The sequence below is a fragment of the Heterodontus francisci genome, chromosome 11, assembly GCF_036365525.1.
Source record: "Heterodontus francisci isolate sHetFra1 chromosome 11, sHetFra1.hap1, whole genome shotgun sequence".
Classification (NCBI taxonomy): Eukaryota; Metazoa; Chordata; class Chondrichthyes; order Heterodontiformes; family Heterodontidae; genus Heterodontus; species Heterodontus francisci.
This window is the reverse complement of record NC_090381.1, coordinates 121,412,431-121,433,731: the sequence shown is the minus strand read 5'-3', so window position 1 is coordinate 121,433,731 and position 21,301 is coordinate 121,412,431. Positions and strand designations below refer to the sequence as shown.

Here is a 21,301-nt window from a genome sequence, read left to right as displayed (position 1 = left end):
AAATCAACAAGCGCATGGGAAAGGCTTCCGCTGCTATGTCCAGACTGGCCAAGAGAGTGTGGGAAAATGGCGCACTGACATGGAACACAAAAGTCCGAGTGTATCAAGCCTGTGTCCTCAGTACCTTGTTCTACGGCAGCAAGGCCTAGACAATGTATGTCAGCCAAGAGCAACATCTCAATTCATTCCATCTTCGCTGCCTCCAGAGAATCCTTGGCATCAGGTGGCAGGACCGTATCTCCAACGCAGAAGTCCTCGAGGCGGCCAACATCCTCAGCATATACACCCTATTGAGCCAGCGGCGCTTGAGATGGCTTGGCCATGTGAGCCGCATGGAAGATGGCAGGATCCTCAAGGACACATTGTACAGCGAGCTCGTCACTGGTATCAGACCCACCGGCCGTCCATGTCTCCGCTTTAAAGATGTCTGAAAACATGACATGAAGTCCTGTGACATTGATCACAAGTTGTGGGAGTCAGTTGCCAGTGATCGCCAGAGCTGGCGGGCAGCCATAAAGGCGGGGCTAAAGTGTGGCGAGTCGAAGAGACTTAGTAGTTGGCAGGAAAAAAGACAGAAGCGCAAGGGGAGAGCCAACTGTGTAACAGCCCCGACAAACAAATTTTATCTGCAGTGCCTGTGGAAGAGTCTGTCACTCTAGAATTGGCCTTTATAGCCACTCCAGGCGCTGCTCCACAAACCACTGACCACCTCCAGGCGCTTACGCATTGTCTCTCGAGACAAGGAGGCCAAAGAGAGAAAGAGAGAGAACAGAGTTGGTTCCATAATGTATTGTTCCAAGAAACTGTTGCAAAAGCATTCTACAAATTCATCTAAAATAAAAGAAAAATACCTCAGATGCTGGAAATCTGAAATAAAAACAAGAAATGCTGGAAATACTCAGCAGGTCTGGCAGCATCTGCGGAAAGAGAAGCAGAGTTATTGTTTCAGGTCAGTGACCCATCATCAGCACATTTAGATAAAAAGCCTTTAATTTTATTTTTTCACTGCTATTCTTTGCTGGACCTTATTCGCTGGTGTACTATTACCATTGAGCTCTCTGTCCCTTTCTGTCACACTCTGCTCATCTTTACCCACATCGTTACATTGGTCTGTTGCTCTGACTTTTGTCTTTAATTTCTAAATTCCCCCTTCACCTGAACCCTCCCCCATTCCACTTTTAGCTTAAAGCCCAAGTTACACAAATCATCAAGACACTGATATTCCCCAGTACTGGCGCCAGTGCCCCATGAATCAAAACCCCTTCTTTACATAACAGTCTTTGAGCCACACATTTAATTCTCTAACCTGCTTCACCCTATGCCAATTGGCACATGGCTCAGCTAACAATCAGAGATTATTACATTTTAAGATTCTGTGTTTTATTTTGGACCCTAACCCTTCAAACTCTCTCTCATCATTTCTAGTTGTATCGTTGTCATTGGTTCCTATGTGGACCACGACAACTACATCCTCCCCCTCCAAGTTTGTCTCCAGCCGCAAGAGGTGGTAGAGGCAGGAAGCCTCACAACATTTAAGAAATATTTAGATGAGCACTTGTAGAACTTTTGAGTGGTCAATGATCTGGGACAGGAAGGTGTGACTGAGTCAGGCAGGTATTAGGTTCCAGCATGCAGTGATGGAGAAGCCTCAGCCCTTGACTAACTTGTTACTTGTGTGGATGAGAACAAGGACTGCAGGGTGGATGGGCAATCTGACCAGGACTGCAGGGTGGATGGACCATCTGACCAGGACTGCAGGGTGGATGGACCATCTGACCAGGACTGCAGGGTGGATGGACCATCTGACCAGGACTGCAGGGTGGATGGACCATCTGACCAGGACTGCAGGGTGGATGGACCATCTGACCAGGACTGCAGGGTGGATGGACCATCTGACCAGGACTGCAGGGTGGATGGACCATCTGACCAGGACTGCAGGGTGGATGGACCATCTGACCAGGACTGCAGGGTGGATGGACCATCTGACCAGGACTGCAGGGTGGATGGACCATCTGACCAGGACTGCAGGGTGGATGGACCATCTGACCAGGACTGCAGGGTGGATGGGCCATCTGACCAGGACTGCAGGGTGGATGGACCATCTGACCAGGACTGCAGGGTGGATGGACCATCTGACCAGGACTGCAGGGTGGATGGACCATCTGACCAGGACTGCAGGGTGGATGGACCATCTGACCAGGACTGCAGGGTGGATGGACCATCTGACCAGGACTGCAGGGTGGATGGACCATCTGACCAGGACTGCAGGGTGGATGGACCATCTGACCAGGACTGCTGGGTGGATGGACCATCTGACCATGGTGCAGGATGCCATTCTAGTGGGGGGAGTGAAAGGGGATGTGGTAGTGAAAGGGGACAGCATAATCAGGTGTTCCCTACAGCTGCAACTGGGACTGCTGAAGGTTGTGTTGTCTGCCATAGCATACAAGGCTATGGGCCAAGTTCAGGAATATGGGATTAGAATAGTTGGGTGCTGGATGGCCGGCACAGACACGCTGGGCCGAAGGGCCTGTTTCTGTGCTGTATAACTCTATGACTCTCTGACTCTAAGATGTCTGTAACCCTGGCACCAGGCAGACAACACAACCTTCAGCAGTCCCAGTTGCAGCTGTAGGGAACACCTGATTATGCTGTCCCCTTTCACTACCACATTCCCTTTCACTCCCCCCACTTGAATGGCATTCTGCACCATGGTCAGATGGTCCATCCACCCTGCAGTCCTGGTCAGATGGTCCATCCACCCTGCAGTCCTGGTCAGATGGTCCATGCACCCTGCAGTCCTGGTCAGATGGTCCATCCACCCTGCAGTCCTGGTCAGATGGTCCATCCACCCTGCAGTCCTGGTCAGATGGTCCATCCACCCTGCAGTCCTGGTCAGATGGCCCATCCACCCTGCAGTCCTGGTCAGATTGCCCATCCACCCAGCAGTCCTGGTCAGATGGTCCATCCACCCTGCAGTCCTGGTCAGATGGTCCATCCACCCTGCAGTCCTGGTCAGATTGCCCATCCACCCTGCAGTCCTTGTTCTCATCCACACAAGTAACAAGTTAGTCAAGGGCTGAGGCTTCTCCATCACTGCATGCTGGAACCTAATACCTGCCTGACTCAGTCACACCTTCCTGTCCCAGATCATTGACCACTCAAAAGTTCTACTTAACCTAAGGGTCTGACTGCCTCCTGGATCAAAGTATCCAGGTAACTCTCCCCCTCCTTGATGCCCCGCTATATATCTCCAGTTCTGAGCTCAAGCTACAAAAACCTGCAGACATTTACCACAGATATTGTTGTCTGGCACTGCAATGCTTTCCACAAACTTGTACATGCTGCAGTTACAGCACACCATCTGCCCTGCGATGTCTGTCTAACCTTATTTATGTTTTTAACGAGTTACTAATATAGTAAAGTAAAATAATAGCACATTACAGTCTCCGAGCTTGGAGACAAAAGAACACTCACCAGCTACTGGAGCTAAAACAAAAATAAAAAGCAGCACCTCCTTCTCCCTCTACACCTAATTGCCATTTGCATCAAATTCCTGACTTTGGCACTCAATTAAACAGAGCACTCCATTTCCTGATCACTCTGTGCTCCACACACCAAAAAGTTTCAAAAGGTAGGTGAGATATGAAGTATCAATCATTACCAATCTGCTCCCTGCACTCGTTTTGATCACCTTAGGGGCCTGAAAGGAATTCCCCAGATATTTCCCTCCCTAAATTGGTGTTGGGCTTTTTTGTTATATATTTATATTATATATTGACTTATACATAAAGGATTCAATCCCCAGGAAAAAAAAACATCAAAAATGCCAAACTAACATTTAAAAAAAATTCATTCATGGGATGTGGACGTCACTGGCTAGGCCAGAATTTATTGCCGATCTCTAATTGCCCTTGAGGAGATGGTAGTGAGCTGCCTTCTTGAACCGCTGCAGTCCATGTGGGGTAGGTAGACCCACAGTGCTGTTAGGAAGGGAGTTCCAGGATTTTGACCCAGCGACAGTGAAGGAACAGCGATATAGTTCCAAGTCAGGATTTCGAGGGAAACTTGCAGGTGCTGGTGTTCCCATGCATTTGCTGCCCTTGTCCTTTTAGTTGGTAGAGGTCGCTGTGTAAGGAGCCTTGGTGCATTGCTGCAGTGCATCTTGTAGATGGTACACACTGCTGACACTGTGCATCGGTGGTGGAGGGAGTGAATGTTTGTGGATGGGGTGCCAATCAAGCAGGCTGCATTGTCCTGGATGATGTCGAGCTTCTTGAGTGTTGTTGGAGCTGCACGCATCCAGGCAAGTGAAGAGTATTCCATCACACTCCTGACTTGTGCCTTGTAGATGGTGGACAGGCTTTGGGGATTCAGGAGGTGAGTTACTCGCCTCAGGATTCCTAGCCTCTGACCTGCTCTTGTAGCCACGGAATTTATATGGCTACTCCAGTTCAGTTTCCAGTCAATGGTAGCCCCTAGGATGTTGATAGTGGGGGATTCAGCGATGGTAATGCCATTGAATGTCAAGGTGAGATGGTTAGATTCTCTCTTGTTGGAGATGGTCATTGCCTGGCACTTGTGTGGTGCAAATGTTAGTTCCCACTTATCAGCCCAAGCCTGGATATTGTCCAGGTCTTGCTGCATTTCTGTACGGACTGCTTCAGTATCTGAGGAGTCGCGAATGGTGCTGAACATTGTGCAATCATCAGCGAACATCCCCACTTCTGACCTTATGATTGAAGGAAGGCCATTGATGAAGCAGCTGAAGATGGTTGGGCCTAGGACACTACCCTGAGGAACTCCTGCAGTGATACCCTGGAGCTCAGATGATTGACATCCAACAACCACAACCATCTTCATTTGCGCTAGGTATGACTCCAACCAGCGGAGAGTTTTCCCAGATTCCCACTGACTTCAGTTTTGCTGGGGCTCCTTGATGCCATACTCAGTCAAATGCTGCCTTGATGTCAAGGGCAGTCACTCTCACCTCACCTCTTTAGTTCAGCTCTTTTGTCCATGTTTGAACCAAGGCTGCAATGAGGTCAGGAGCTGAGAGGCCCGGGCAGAACCCTAACTGAGCATCACTCAGCAGGTTATTGCTAAGCAAGTGCCACTTGATGGCATTGTTGATGACACCTTCCATCACTTTACTGATGATTGAGAGTAGGCTGATGGGGTGGTAATTGGCCGGGTTGGACTTGTCCTGCTTTTTGTGTACAGGACATACCTGGGCAATTTTCCACATTGCAGGATAGATGCCAGTGTTGTAGCTGTAGTGGAACAGCTTGGCTAGGGACGCGCCAAGTTCTGGAACACAAATATTTACTACTATTGCCGGAATATTGTCAGGGCCTATCGTCTTTGCAATATCCAGTCCCTTCAGTCGTTTCTTGATATCACGCGGAGTGAATCGAATTGGCTGAAGTCTGGCATCTGTGATGCTGGGGACTTCAGGAGGAGGCTGAGATGGATCATCAACTCGGCACTTCTGGCTGAAGGTTGTTGCAAATGCTTCAGCCTAATCTTTCGCACTGATGTGCTGGGCTTCCCCATCATTGAGGATGGGAATATTTGTGGAGCCACCTGCTCCAGTTAGTTGTTTAATTGTCCACCACCATTCATAGCTGGATGTGGCAGGACTGCAGAGCGTAGATCTGATCCGTTCGTTACGGGATCGCTTAGCTCTGTCTATCGCATGCTGCTTACGCAGTTTGGTACACAGGTAGTCCTGTGTTGTAGCTTCACCAGGTTGACACCTCATTTTGAGGTATGCCTGGAGCTGCTCCTGGCATGCCCTCCCTGCACTCTTCATTGAACCAGGGTTGGTCCCCTGGCTTAATGGTAATGGTAGAGTGAGGGAAATGCCGGGCCATGAGGTTACAGATTGTGGTTGAGTACAATTCTGCCGCTGATGGTCGACAGCACCTCATGGATGCCCGGCTTTGCATTGCTAGATCTGTTCGAAATCTATCCCATTTAGCACGGTGATAGTGCCACACAGCACGATGGAGGGTATCCTCAATGTGAAGGCAGGACTTCATCTCCACAAGGACTGTGCGGTGGTCACTCCTACCAATACTGCCATGGACAGAAGCATCTGTGGCAGGCAGATTGGTGAGGACGAGGTCAAGTATGTTTTTTCCTCTTGTTGGTTCCCTCACCACCTGCCGCATACCCAGTCTAGCAGATATGTCCTTTAGGCTTGGCCAGCTCGGTCAGTGGTGGTGCTACCGAGCCACTCTTGGTGATGGACATTGAAGTCCCCTACCCAGAGTACATCGTGTCCTTGCCACCCTCAGTGCTTCCTCCAAGTGCTGTTCAACATGGAGGAGTACTGACTCATCAGCTGAGGGAGGGCGGTAGGTGGTAATCAGCAGGAGGTTTCCTTGTCCACGTTTGACCTGATGCCATGAGACTTCATGGGGTCTGGAGTCGACTTTGAGGACTCCCAGGGCAACTCCCTCCCACCTGTATACCACTGTGCCGCCCGCCACCTCTGCTGGGTCTGTCCTGCCAGTGGGATAGGACATATCCAGAGATGGTGATGGCAGTGTCTGGGACATTGTAAGGTATGATTCTGTGAGTATGACCTTGTCAGGTTGTTGCTTGACTAGTCTGTGGGACAGCTCTCCCAACTTTGGCACAAGTCCCCAGATGTTAGTAAGGAGGACTTTGCAGGGTCGACAGGGCTGGGTTTTCCGTTGTTGTTTCCGGTGCCTAGGTCGATGCTGGGTGCTCCATCCGATTTCATTATTTTTTATTGACTTCGTAGCGGTTAGGTACAACTGAGTGGTTTGCTAGGTCATTTCAGAGGGCATATAAGAGTCAACCACATTTTTGTGGGTCTGGAGTCACATGTAGTCCAGACCAGGTAAGGACAGCAGATTTCATTCCCTAAAGGACATTAGTGAACCAGATGGGTTTTTACAACAATTGACAATGGTTTCATGGCCATCATTAGACTAGCTTTTTAATTCCAGATTTATTAATTGAATTCAAATTCCACCTTCTGCTGTGGTGGGATTTGAACCCATGTCCCCAGAGAAATACCCTGGGTCTCTGGGTTACTAGACTAGTGACAATACCACTACGCCACCGCCTCCCCATTTAATAGAGTAATTGCAGCTGTTCAGCACCTCTGCTGTTACTGATGACATGAACAGAAACAGCTCATTGATTATAAAATAGCGAATTTGACTCACTGTGGGACACCGACGGGTCGTGCACAAAGATAGACTTCACATAATGCACGGAATGCATGTTACCTGGCATGAATTTTCAAGTTACTGGAAGTTGCAAACTGAAGGTTGCAGACGTCACAAGCGTACGGCTTCTCCTCGCCATGGTGCATGCGATTGTGGAAGACTAGCTGGCATTTCTGAGCAAAGCTTTTATCGCACATATCACACTGATAGGGCTTCTCACCTGCAACAGGTTACAGCAGTAGATCAGCCTGCAAGCAAAAACTCAGTGCAATTGGAAATTCTAATTAGAAAGTGAGGATATACCTTTGTCCAAAAGATGTTCGTACATAGTATCCTTGTGCAGGAAAACATCAGAACACTTTTTAATGAAAGGATGAAAGTGTGAAAATAGATAAGTCCCCTGGGCCAGATGGGATTTATCCTAGGATTCTCTGGGAAGCTAGGGAGGAGATTGCAGAGCCTCTGTCCTTGATCTTTATGTCGTCATTGTCGACAGGAATAGTGCCGGAAGACTGGAGGATTGCAAATGTTGTCCCCTTGTTCAAGAAGGGGAGTAGAGACAGCCCTGGTAATTATAGACCTGTGAGCCTTACTTCGGTTGTGGGTAAAATGTTGGAAAAGGTTATAAGAGACAGGATTTATAATCATCTTGAAAAGAATAAGTACATTAGAGATAGTCAGCACGGTTTTGTGACGGGTAGGTCGTGCCTCACAAACCTTATTGAGTTTTTCGAGGAGGTGACCAAACAGGTGGATGAGGGTAAAGCAGTGGATGTGGTGTATATGGATTTCAGTAAGGCGTTTGATAAGGTTCCCCACGGTAGGCTATTGCAGAAAATACGGAAGTATGGGGTTGAAGGTGATTTAGAGCTTTGGATCAGAAATTGGCTAGCTGAAAGAAGACAGAGGGTGGTGGTTGATGGCAAATGTTCATCCTGGAGTTTAGTTACTAGTGGTGTACCGCAAGGATCTGTTTTGGGGCCACTGCTGTTTGTCATTTTTATAAATGACCTGGAAGAGGGTGTAGAAGGGTGGGTTAGTAAATTTGCAGATGACACTAAGGTCGGTGAAGTTGTGGATAGTGCCGAAGGATGTTGTCGGGTACAGAGAGACATAGATAGGCTGCAGAGCTGGGCTGAGAGATGGCAAATGGAGTTTAATGCGGAAAAGTGTGAGGTGATTCACTTTGGAAGGAGTAACAGGAATGCAGAGTACTGGGCTAATGGGAAGATTCTTGGTAGTGTAGATGAACAGAGAGATCTTGGTGTCCAGGTGCATAAATCCCTGAAGGTTGCTAACCAGGTTAATAGGGCTGTTAAGAAGGCATATGGTGTGTTAGCTTTTATTAGTAGGGGGGTCGAGTTTCGGAGCCACGAGGTCATGCTGCAGCTGTACAAAACTCTGGTGAGACCGCACCTGGAGTATTGCGTGCAGTTCTGGTCACCGCATTATAGGAAGGATGTGGAAGCTATGGAAAGGGTGCAGAGGAGATTTACTAGGATGTTGCCTGGTATGGAGGGAAGGTCTTACGAGGAAAGGCTGAGGGACTTGAGGTTGTTTTCGTTGGAGAGAAGGAGGAGGAGAGGTGACTTAATAGAGACATATAAGATAATCAGAGGGTTAGATAGGGTGGATAGTGAGCGTCTTTTTCCTCGGATGGTGATGGCAAACACGAGGGGACATAGCTTCAAGTTGAGGGGTGATAGATATAGGACAGATGTGAGAGGTAGTTTCTTTACTCAGAGAGTAGTAAGGGCGTGGAACGCCCTGCCTGCAGCAGTAGTAGATTCGCCAACTTTAAGGGCATTTAAGTGGACATTGGATAGACATATGGATGAAAATGGAATAGTGTAGGTCAGATGGTTTCACAGGTCGGCGCAACATCGAGGGCCGAAGGGCCTGTACTGCGCTGTAATGTTCTAATTCTAATTCTTGATGCAGTGAACACAGAGCATGGGGAAAAGTCAAAATACAATGGCTAAAATTGGGAACTGAAGGCAAGGTATAAAATGAAGTTTTGAAAGCCAGGATGGTAGGAAGCAAGGCAAAGGAACTGGGTAGAGAATTGCAGAGGGAAGGACTGCAATACTTGAAGGGCTAATGATGGAATGAAGGGAGAAAGGAGTGAGGAGCAGTTCAGTGTCAGAGGGTGCGAGCTCACATTTAGTTTAATACTGACAATTACTTTTGTAAAGATTGTACTGTTGACCCGCAGACTTCTTTCCCATTCCCACTCTATTCTAACAAATTCCTTTCTCATGAGGCTAACAATGGAGTTCAGTGAAAGATAAACAGACCAAAGACTGACAGTAAAAACTGTAATGGAACAATGGGTGATCCTTAAGGAGGAAATGTTTCAGGTACAGGCAACATACATTCCAAGAAGGGGGAAAAGTCGGGGAACCAAAACCAGAGTGCCTTCAATGATGAGGGAGATGGGGAATATGATGAAACAGAACAAAGAAGGTGTATTTTGCATGTCAGGTAAATTCGTCAAATGAGAACCACGTCATACAATAAGTTCGAGAGGGGAAGTGAAGAGGAAAGAGGAAAATAAGATTGGCAAAGAGAGAATGCTAACAAAAAGGGAACCCAAAAATCTTCTAACATGTAAATAGTAAGAGGGTTGTAAGAGGCAGAGTGGGGCCTATTAGGGACAAAGAGGGGGATATATGCTTAGAGGCACAGGGCAAGACTGGAATACTGAATGAGCACTTTGAATCAATGTTTACTAAGGAAGAGGATGCTTGTTCTACTCCAGAAATCATCTTGTGAAAAGGATGATGCTGCAGCCTATCTTTACTCAGTTTCACATTCCTTGTACAGAGTAAAAGGATTACAAACATGTAGCTTCTCACTCAAACCCACCACCAGTCTAAGTGTCTGCTTATATGTGCTCAAGTAAGACCCCAATGAACACCCTCCACCTGCATATGATTAAACAATTGACACAACTGACATCAACAATGCTGACAAAATATCAGTCGAAGCAGAGATGGAAGAGGTCATGGATGTGTGAAAATTGATAGACAAGATGTACTGGAAAGGCCGGCTATGCTTAGAGTAAATATATTCCCTGGTCCAGATGGCTTGTAACCCAGGTTGCTAAAGGAAGTGGGAATGGAGAAAGCTTAAGGGCTTTCCGTAATCTTCCCATCTTTCCTAGATACAGGAGGTGCCAGAGGATTGAAGAGTGGCAAATGTGACACCCTTATTCAAGAAAGGGTGCAAGGACATTCCTAGTAACTACAGGGCTAGTCAGTTTAACATCAGTGGTAGATAAAAGTTTTAGAAACAATAATCAGGGGGGAAAAAAATCAACAGGCACTTGGAGAGGTTTGAGTAATTAATGATAGCCAGCACAGATTTGTAAAAGGCAGATCATACTTGACTAATCAAATTGAATTTTTTGATGAAGTAACAGAAGGTCGACGAGGGGAATGTGGTGGATATTGTCGATTTGGATTTTAAGAAAGCATTTGACAAAGTACCACATAAAAGGCTGGTTAACAAAAAATGAGGCTCATGGAATAGCAGGGTCAATGTCGGAGGTAGATTGATTCCCTAGACTAACAAGAATCTAAGATTATCGGGGATAGATGGGAGTGTGGAATTCCAGAGACAAACAGATTAGCCATGATCATCTTGAATGGCGGAGCGGGCTAGAGGGGCCGAATGGCCTACTTCTGCTTCTAATTTGTATGTTATGTAATTGGATTTTTAAAAAATGGCTTATGGACAGAAAACAGTCGCAATAAATGGTTGTTTTTCAGGCTGGAGGATGGCGGACAGTGGTGTTCCCCAAGCGTCAGTGCTTAGACCACTGCTTTTTTTTATGCATCCCAATATCCAAGCCAATTAAATATAGAGTAAAATTTCAAAAGGTGCCGATGATACCAAACTTGGGAGGTGTGGCAAACAGTGAGGAAGATACCAATCAACTGCAATATGACAGAATGGCTCACAGAATGGGCAGACAAGCAGCAGATGGAATTTAATACAGAGAAGTGAGGTGATGCATTTTGGCAGAAGGAATAGGGAGTCTTAATGGCAGAGTTCTAAAGTGTGTGCAGGAATAGAGGGACCTGGAAGTTCATGTGAATAGATCTTTGAAGGTGGCAGGACATATTGAGAAGAGTAAGTAGCAAAGAATATGGAATCTTGGGCTTCATAAATAGAGGTATTGAGCATGAAAACAGGAGAGTTATGCTGGACCTTTACAAAACTCTGGTCAGACCCCAACTAGAGAATTGCATCCAGTTCTGATCACCACACTTTAGAAAGATGTGAGGGCCTTGACAGGGTACAGAGGAGATTTACCAGAATAGTTCCAGGGATGAGGGATTTTAGCTACAAGGTTAAATTGGAGAAGCTGGGATTGTTCTCCTTGGAGCAAAGGAGGCTGAAGGGAGATCTGATAGAGGTGTACAAGACTGACAGATTTAGATAAGGTTGACAAAAAGCTGTTCCCCATTAGCTGATGGTACAAGGATGAGGGAATATAGATTTAAGGTTTTGAGCAAGAGATATGCATGAGATGTGAGGAAAAACCTTTTTTACGTAGCAAATGGTAATGACTTTGAATTCACTTCCTACGAGAGTGGTGAAAGAGGCGACGATCAATGATTTCAAAAGGATGGGGACTTGAGGGAAATAAACTTGCAGGGCTTGGAGGTTACAGCAGGGGAATATGACTATATGGACTACTCTACAAAGAGCCTGCGTGGGACAAATGGCCTCCTTCTGTGCTGTTATGACTATGACCATGAATCAAGAAAACTTCTTTAGAGAGAACCATAAAAAGACAGAGGTTTATAGTACAGGCCCGTCAAGCCCATTAGATCGGTTTCAGTAACTTGTTAGAACAATCTCAAATTAATCCCACTACCCCACTCTCCCCATAACCCTGCATCAATACCCAAATAATCCCACTACCCCACTCTCCCCATAACCCTGCATCAATACCCAAATAATCCCACTACCCCACTCTCCCCACAGCACTGCATCTTTCACTTCTTCAAATGTGTATCCAATTTTCCCTTCATAGATGCAATGGTCTCTGTGTCAAACACTCCCTGAGGCAAAGTACTCTTCATTCCAACAACTCTCTGTACAAAGACATTTCTCCTAACCCCTGTTTACATTTAGTGACAATTTTAATTAACCACTGGTCACTGATTCCCCAACCAGGGGCAGTATTCTTTCCCTATACAGTCGACCAAAAATCTTCAAGATTTGAAAATTTCTATTAAATATCTCACTTATCCTCATCTGCCCCAGTGAAAATAGCCTCTGTATCTCGAGGCTCCCTTCTTTAAGTCACTAGGAAACTCCGAAGGATAGACTTTTTTTAGATTAGATTAGATTAGAGATACAGCACTGAAACAGGCCCTTCGGCCCACCGAGTCTGTGCCGAACATCAACCACCCATTTATACTAATCCTACACTAATCCCATATTCCTACCAAACATCCCCACCTATCCCTATATTTCCCTACCACCTACCTATACTAGTGACAATTTATAATGGCCAATTTACCTATCAACCTGCAAGTCTTTTGGCTTGTGGGAGGAAACCGGAGCACCCGGAGAAAACCCACGCAGACACAGGGAGAACTTGCAAACTCCACACAGGCAGTACCCGGAATCGAACCCGGGTCCCTGGAGCTGTGAGGCTGCGGTGCTAACCACTGCGCCACTGTGCCGCCCTAATGATGGGAAAGTTATAGAAACGTGGAAATAAGGAGTCGGCCATTCAAACCTAGAGCCTGTTCCACCATTCATCATTATACAGTGACAGACCCTGTATTCCCCAGTACTGCAACTCAGTGTTAGATAACAACAAACCTGTAATAAAAACAAGAAATGCTGGAAATACTCAGCAGGTCTGGCAGCATCTGTAGAAAGAGAAGCAGAGTTAACGTTTCGGGTTTAGAAAATAGGCAACATGTTTAGATAGAGGATCTGGATCGGCGCAGGCTTGGAGGGCCGATGGGCCTGTTCCTGTGCTGTAATTTTCTTTGTTCTTTGGGTTAGTGACCCTTCTTCGGAACCCCTGTCACTGACCCAAAACATTAACTCTGCTTCTCTTTCCACAGATGCTGCCAGACCTGCTGAGTATTTCCAGCATTTCTTGTTCTTATTTCAGATTTCCAGCATCCGCAGTATTTTGCTTTTAACAACAAACCTGTACCTTCCCCCCAGCACTTACCCCGGTGTTACTTTGCCAAACCTGTAACCCCCAGTACTGTACCCCAGTGTTACTCAGCAACAAGCCTGTAACCCCCCCCACCCCAGTACTGTGTTCCAGTGGCAAACCTGTACCTGTTATACAGTGACAGACCTGTCCCCACCAGTGCTGTACCCCAGTGTTATACAGCGACACTGTACCAGTCAGTGCTATACGGTGACAGAACTGTACCCAACAGTATTGCTCCCGTGTTAGTGACAGACCTATAGTCATCAGTACTGTACGCCATTGCTATACAGTGACAGACCTGTACCGATCAGTACTGTACCCCAGTGTTGTACAGTGAAAGACCTATACCCACCAGAGGAACATAGGAAACAGGAGTAGGTTATTCTGCCCTGCGAGCCTGCTCCTTCATTTAACTACATCACAGCTGATCGTCTACCTCAATGCCATTCTCCCCCACTATCCCCATATCCCTTGATATCTTTAATATCTCGAAATCTATAGAACTCTGTGAATGAATGACTGACTGAGCCTCCACGGCCCACTGGGGTAGAGAATTACAAAGATTCACCACCCCGAGGGAAGAAATTATTCATCTCAGTCCTAAATGGCCTACCTCTTAATCAGAGACTGTGCCCCCTGGTTCTAGATTCTCCTCCCCACCCGCTCCCAAAAGCCAGGGAAAACATCCTTCCTGCATCTACCCTGTCGAGCATAAGAATTTTGTATGCTTCAGTGAGATCACCTCTCATTCTTCTAACTCCAGAGAATTTAGACCCAGTCTCTTCTCTCTCTCCTCATAGGACAATCCCACCATCCCAGGGGTCAGTCCAGTGAACCTCCGTTGTACTCCCTCTATGGTAAGTATATCCTTCCTTAAGTAAGGAGATCAAAACTCTACACAATACTCCAGGTGTGGTCTCACCAAGACACCATATAACTGCAGTAAGACATCTTTATTCCTGTACTTAAATCCTCTTGCAATAAAGGCCAACATATCATTTGCCTTCTAAATATCTTGCTGCACCTGCATGTCAGCTTTCAGTGACTTATGAACAAGGATACCCAGGTCCCTTTTGACATCAACACTTCCCAATCTCTTACCATTGAAGAAATACTCTGCATTTCTGTTCTCCCTACCAAAGTGCATAACTTCACATTTTTCCATTTTTTTTAAAATTTAGAGATACAGCACTGAAACAGGCCCTTCGGCACACCGAGTCTGTGCCGACCGTCAACCACCCATTGATACTAATCCTACATTAATCCCATATTCCTACCACATCCCCACCTTCCCTCAATTCCCCTACCACCTACCTATACTAGGGGCAATTTATAATGGCCAATTTACCTATTCCATTTGCCATGTTCTTGCCCACTCAGCAAGTCTAAATCCCCTTGAAGCCTCTTTGCATCATCCTCACAACTCACATTCCCTCCTAGTTTTGTATCATAACCAAACTTGGAAAGATTTCATTTAGAACATAGAACATAGAACAGTACAGCACAGTATAGGCCCTTCAGCCCACGATGTTGTGCCGAACCTTTAACCTACTCGAAGATCAAACTACCTTCATACCCTTCATTCTACTATCATCCATGTACCTATCCAAGAGTCGCTTAAATGTCCCTAATGTATCTGCTTCTACTACCACCGCTGGCAGTGCATTCCACGCACCCACCACTCTCTGTGTAAAGAACCTACCTCTGACATTTCCCCGAAACCTTCCTCCAATCACCTTAAAATTATGCCCCCTGGTGATAGCCCTTTCCGCCCTGGGAAAAAGTCTCTGGCTATCCACTCTATCTACCCTCTCATCATCTTGTACCCCTCTATCAAGTCACCTCTCATCCTTCTTCGTTCCAATGAGAAAAGCCCTAGTTCCCTCAACCTTTCTTCATAAGACATGCCCTCCAGTCCAGGCAGCATCTGGTAAATCTCCTCTGCACCCTCTCTAAAGCTTCCACATCCTTCCTATAATGAGGCGACCAGAACTGAACACAATATTCCAAGTGTGGTCTAACCAGGGGTTTATAGAGCTGCAGCATAACCTCGCGACTCTTAAACTCAATCCCCCTGTTAATGAAAGCCAACACACCATATGCCTTCTTAACAACCCTATCAACTTGGGTGGCAACTTTGAGCAATCTATGGACATGGACCCCAAGATCCCTCTGTTCCTCCACACTACCAAGAATCCTGTCTTTAAGCCTGCATTCTGCATTCAAATTCGACTTTCCAAAATGAACCACTTCACACTTTTCCAGGTTGAACTCCATCTGCCACTTCTCAGCCCAGCTCTGCATCCTGTCAATGTCCCATTGCAACCTACAACAGCCTTCCACACTATCCACAACTCCAGCAACCTTCGTGTCATCGGCAAACTTGCTAACCCAGCCTTCCACTTCCTCATCCAAGTCATTTATAAAAATCACAAAGAGCAGAGGTCCCAGAACAGATCACTGCAGAACACCACTGGTCACTGAGCTCCAGCTGGATACTTTCCATCTACTACCACCCTCTGTCTTCTATGGGCCAGCCAATTCTGTATCCAGACAGCCAACTTTCCCTGAATCCCATGCCTCCTTACTTTCTGAATGAGCCTACCATGGGGAAACTCATCAAACACCTTGCTAAAATCCATATACACTACATCCACTGCTCTTCCTTCATCAATGTGTTTTGTCACATCTTCAAAGAATTCAATAAGGCTTGTGAGGCATGACCTGCCCCTCACAAAGCCATGCTGACTGTCTCTAATCAAACTATACTTTTCCAAATAATCATAAATCCTGTCTCTCAGAATCCTCTCCAATAATTTGCCCACTACCGACGTAAGACTGACTGGTCTATAATTTCCTGGGTTATCCATATTCCCTTTCTTGAACAAGGGAATAACATTTGCCACCCTCCAATCATCTGGTACTACTCCAGTGGACAGTGAGGACGCAAAGATCATCGCTAAAGGCGCAACAATCTCTTCCCTCGCTTCCCGTAATAACCTTGGATATATCCCGTCTGGCCCCGGGGACTTATCTATCCTCATGTCTTTCAAAATTTCCAGCACATCCTCCCTCTTAACATCAACCTGTTCGAGCATATCAGCCTGTTTCACGCTGTCCTCACAAATGACCAGGTCCCTCTCACTAGTGAATACTGAAGCAAAGTATTCATTTAGGACCTCCCCTACCTCCTCCGACTCCAGGCACATTTGATCCCCCCATCCAAACCATTGATAATAGATTGTGAATAACTGAGGTCCGAACACTAATCCTTACGGTAGCCCACTCGTCACAGCCTGCCAGTTTGAGAATGACCTGTTTATTCCTATTCTCTGTTTTCAGTCCATTAACCAATTCTTAATTCCTGCCAGTATATTACCCCCAATCCCATGTGCTCTAATTTTGCTTACTAACCACCTACGTAGGACCTCATCAAAAGCCTTCTGAAAATCCAAATACAGCACATCCATTCGTTTCCCCTCATCTATTACGCTAGTTACATCCTCAAAAAAATTCCAACAGATTTGTCAAACATGATTTCCCTTTCACAAATCCATGTTGACTGCCCAATCCTACCATTATTTTCTAAGTGTCCAGAGATCACATCCTTTATAATAGATTCTAGCATTTTCCCTACTACTGATGTCAGGCTAACAGGTCTGTAGTTTTTCATTTTGTCTCTCCCTCCTTTTTTAAATAGTGGGGTTACATTTGCTACCTTCTAATCTGCAGGAACCACTCCAGAATCTGTAGAATTTTGGAAGATGACCACCAACGCATCCATTATCTCTACAACCACCGCTTTCAACACTCTGAGATGTAGATCAACAGGTCCAGGGGATTTATCAACTTCCAGTCCCATTAATTTCTCCAGTACTACTTTTTTACTGAGACAAATTTCTTTCAGTTCCTCATTCTCACTAGTCCCTTGGTTCTCTAGTATTCGTGGGAGGTTTTTTGTATTTTCTTTTCTTCTTTCATGGGATGTGGGCAGTGCTGGCAGGCCAGCATTTGTTGCCCAACCCCAACTGCACTTGAACTGAGTGGCTTGCTCGGCCATTTTAGAGGGCAGTTAAGGGTCAACCACATTGCTGTGGGTCTGGAGTCACATGTAGGCCAGACCTGGTAAGGATGGCAGATTTCCTTCCCTAAAGGAAATTAGTGAACCAGATGGGTTTTTATGAGAATTGATGATATCTTCATGGCACCATTACTGAGACTAGTTTTCAATTCCAGATTTTTATTGATTTAATGAATATTTAATGAATAATGTGGGGCGGCACAGTGGTTAGCACCGCAGCCTCACAGCTCCAGCGACCCGGGTTCAGTTCTGGGTACTGCCTGTGTGGAGTTTGCAAGTTCTCCCTGTGTCTGCGTGGGTTTCCTCCGGGTGCTCTGGTTTCCTCCCACAGCCAAAAGACTTGCAGGTTGATAGGTAAATTGGCCATTATAAATTGCCCCTAGTATAGGTAGGTGGTAGGGGAATATAGGGACAGGTGAGGATGTGGTAGGAATATGGGATTAGTGTAAGATTAGTATAAATGGGTGGTTAATGGTCGGCACAGACTCGGTGGGCCGAAGGGCCTGTTTCAGTGCTGTATCTCTAAATCTAAAAAAAATCTAATATAAATTCCTCCAGCTGCTGTGGTGGAATTTGAATCACTAGTCCAGTGACGTTACTGCTACGCCATTGTATCTTCTCTGCATTAAATTTCTCTACTCCCTCCAGCTGACCGTGTCAGTGAGTGATCACCATTCATGTAAAGATTTTTTTAACTGTTTGAAATTTACTTTTTATGTCTATCACATTTAAGTGGTCATTGGATAGACATTTGGATGAAAATGGAATAGTGTAGGTCAGATGGTTTCACAGGTCGGCGCAACATCGAGGGCCGAAGGGCCTGTACTGCGCTGTAATGTTCTATGTTCTATAGTCCAGTGATGTTACTGCTACGCCATTGTATCTTCCTCCATGAAGACAGACACAAAGTATTTGTCTAGTTCCTCTGCCATCGCTGCCATGGAGTTTTGTACTGTACTGTGTGCAGTTCTGGTCACCTCATTACAGAAAGGATGTAATTGCACTAGAGAGGGTACAGAGGAGATTTACAAGGATGTTGCCAGGACTGGAAAAATGCAGCTATGAGGAAGGATTGGATAGGCTGGGGTTGTTCTCCTTCTAGCAGAGAAGGCTGAGGCGAGATCTGATTGAAATGTACAAAATTTTGAGGGACCTGGATAGAGTGGAGGTGAAGGGTCTATTCACCTTAGCAGAGAGGTCAGTGACGAGGGGGCATAGATTTAAAGTGATTGGTAGAAAAATTAGAGAGATGAGGAAAAACTTTTTCACCCAGAGGAAGGATTGCACTGTACAGGGTGCAGAGGAGATTCACCAGGATGTTGCCTGGACTGGAGCATTTCAGCTATGAAGACAGACTGGATAGGCTAGGGTTTTCCTTAGAGCAGAGAAGGCTGAGGGGGGATCTGATTGAGGTATACAAAATTATGAGGGGAAAAGATAGGGTAGATAGGAAGAAACTTTTTCCCTCAGTGGAGGTGTCAATAACCAGGGGGCATAGATTTAACATAAGGGGCAGGAGGTTTAGAGGAGATTTGAGGAAAAAAAAATTCACCCAGGGGGTGGTTGGAATCTGGAATACACTGCCTGAAAGGGTGGTAAGGGCAGGTACCCTCACAACAGTTAAGAAGCATTTAGATGAGCACTTGAAATGCCATAGCATACAAGGCTACGGACCAAGTGCTGGAAAATAGGATTAGAAGAGATAGGTGCTTGATGGCTGGCACGGACACGATGGGCCGAAAGGCCTGTTTCTGTGCTAGATAATCAATGACTCTCGGGTGGCTATGGTATGGAACTCACTGCCTGAAAGGGTAGTTGAGACACAGACCTTCAACTTATTCAGAAGGAGTCTGGATATGCACCTCAAGTGCCGTATGCTGTAGGGCTACGGACCAAATGTTGCAAGGTGGGATTAGAATAGGTGGATCGTTTTTTGGCCGGCACAGACACGGTGGGCCAAGTGGATGCTTTCTGTGCCTTAAACTTTCTATGATGCTGTGATTTCCTTATTCTCCTTGATAATTCTCCCGTCTCTACCTGCAGTGGGCCCACATTTGTTTTTGCTCATCTTTTCCTTTTTACATACCTATAGAAGCTTTCACAGTCTGTTTTTTAATGTTTCTCGCTAGTTTACTCACATATTCTATTTTCTCTCCCTATCAGTTTCTTGGCCCTCCTCTGCTGAATTCTGAATGCTCCCAATGCTCTGGCTTGCTACTCTTTTTGGCAACTTTATAAACCTCTTGCTTTGATCTAATACAATCTTTAACTTCTCTTGTTAGCCATAGTTGGGTCACTTTTCTTGCTGGGTTTTTGTGCCTCAAAGAAATGTAAATTTGTTATAAACTACGTATTAAGTCTTTAAATGCTAGCTATTGCCTGTCTGCCATCATACCTTCTAATGTAGTTTCCCAATTTACCACAGCCAATTCTCCCCTCACACCTTCGTAGTTTCCTTTGTTTAGATTTGAGGCCCCAGTTTCGGATTGAACTACATCACTTTCAAACTTAATGGAAAATTCTATCATATTATGGTTACTCTTCCCTAGAGGCTCCTTTACAACTAGATTAATTAACCCTTTGCCATTGCACAATATTGGATCTAAAATAGCCTGTTCTCTAGTTGGTTCTTGAACATACTGTTATAGAAAACCATCTCATTCCAGGGATTAGTCCTCCATAACATTAGTGCTAATTAGGTTTACCCAGTCTATATGTTGTCACAAGAAGTGCGACAATACAAAATATTTGGACAAAATCTGAAGAGTTATAAAAACTGACTTTGTCTTTCAAAAAATGGACCTTGCTTGTAAAAAGTGGACTATGCTCTAAAATGGCTGAAGGAAAAAAGGGCTTGGCCTTTGTGTATTCAAACTTTCTGACAGGGACAAAGGGAAATCTTCATATCAAGAACAAAGAACAAAGAAAATTACAGCACAGGAACAGGCCCTTCGGCCCTCCAAGCCTGCGCCGATCCAGATCCTCTATCTAAACATGTCGTCTATTTTCTAAGGGTCTGTATCTCTTTGCTTCCTGCCCATTCATGTATCTGTCTAGATACATCTTAAAAGACTCCATCGTGCCCGCATCTACCACCTCCGCTGGCAGCGCGTTCCAGGCACCCACCACCCTCTGCGTAAAGAACTTTCCACGCATATCCTCCCTAAACTTTTCCCCTCTCACTTTGAACTCGTGATTCCTAGTAATTGAATCCCCCACTCTGGGAAAAAGCTTCTTGCTATCCACCCTGTCTATACCTCTCATGATTTTGTACACCTCAATCAGGTCCCCCCTCAACCTCCGTCTTTCTAATGAAAATAATCCTAATCTACTCAACCTCTCTTCATAGCTAGCGCCCTCCATACCAAGCAACATCCTGGTGAACCTCCTCTGCACCCTCTCCAAAGCATCGACATCCTTTTGGTAATGTGGCGACCAGAACTGCACGCAGTATTCCAAATGTGGCCGAACCAAAGTCTTATACAACTGTAACATGACCTGCCAACTCTTGTACTCAATACCCCGTCCGATGAAGGAAAGCATGCCGTATGCCTTCTTGACCACTTCATTGACCTGCGTTGCCACCTTCAGGGAACAATGGACCTGAACACCCAAATCTCTCTGTACATCAATTTTCCCCAGGACTTTTCCATTTACTGTATAGTTCACTCTTGAATTGGATCTTCCAAAATGCATCACCTCGCATTTGCCCTGATTGAACTCCATCTGCCATTTCTCTGCCCAACTCTCCAATCTATTTATATTCTGCTGTATTCGCTGACAGTCCCCTTCACTATCTGCTACTCCACCAAT

The 21,301-nt window shown here is 45.8% G+C and overlaps 1 protein-coding gene across 5 annotated transcripts in view; it reads right to left on the bottom strand.

Moving 5' to 3' along the window:
• The window catches only part of LOC137375499 (myoneurin-like), a 207,331-nt gene that overhangs the window by 153,709 nt on the left and 32,321 nt on the right, over positions 1 to 21,301 (bottom strand). For all 5 annotated transcript variants that reach the window (XM_068042868.1, XM_068042872.1, XM_068042870.1 and 2 more), the window contains exon 4: positions 7,269 to 7,428. In XM_068042868.1, the coding sequence (XP_067898969.1) occupies positions 7,269 to 7,428 (160 nt within the window). The remainder of the gene's footprint in view (positions 1 to 7,268; positions 7,429 to 21,301) is intronic.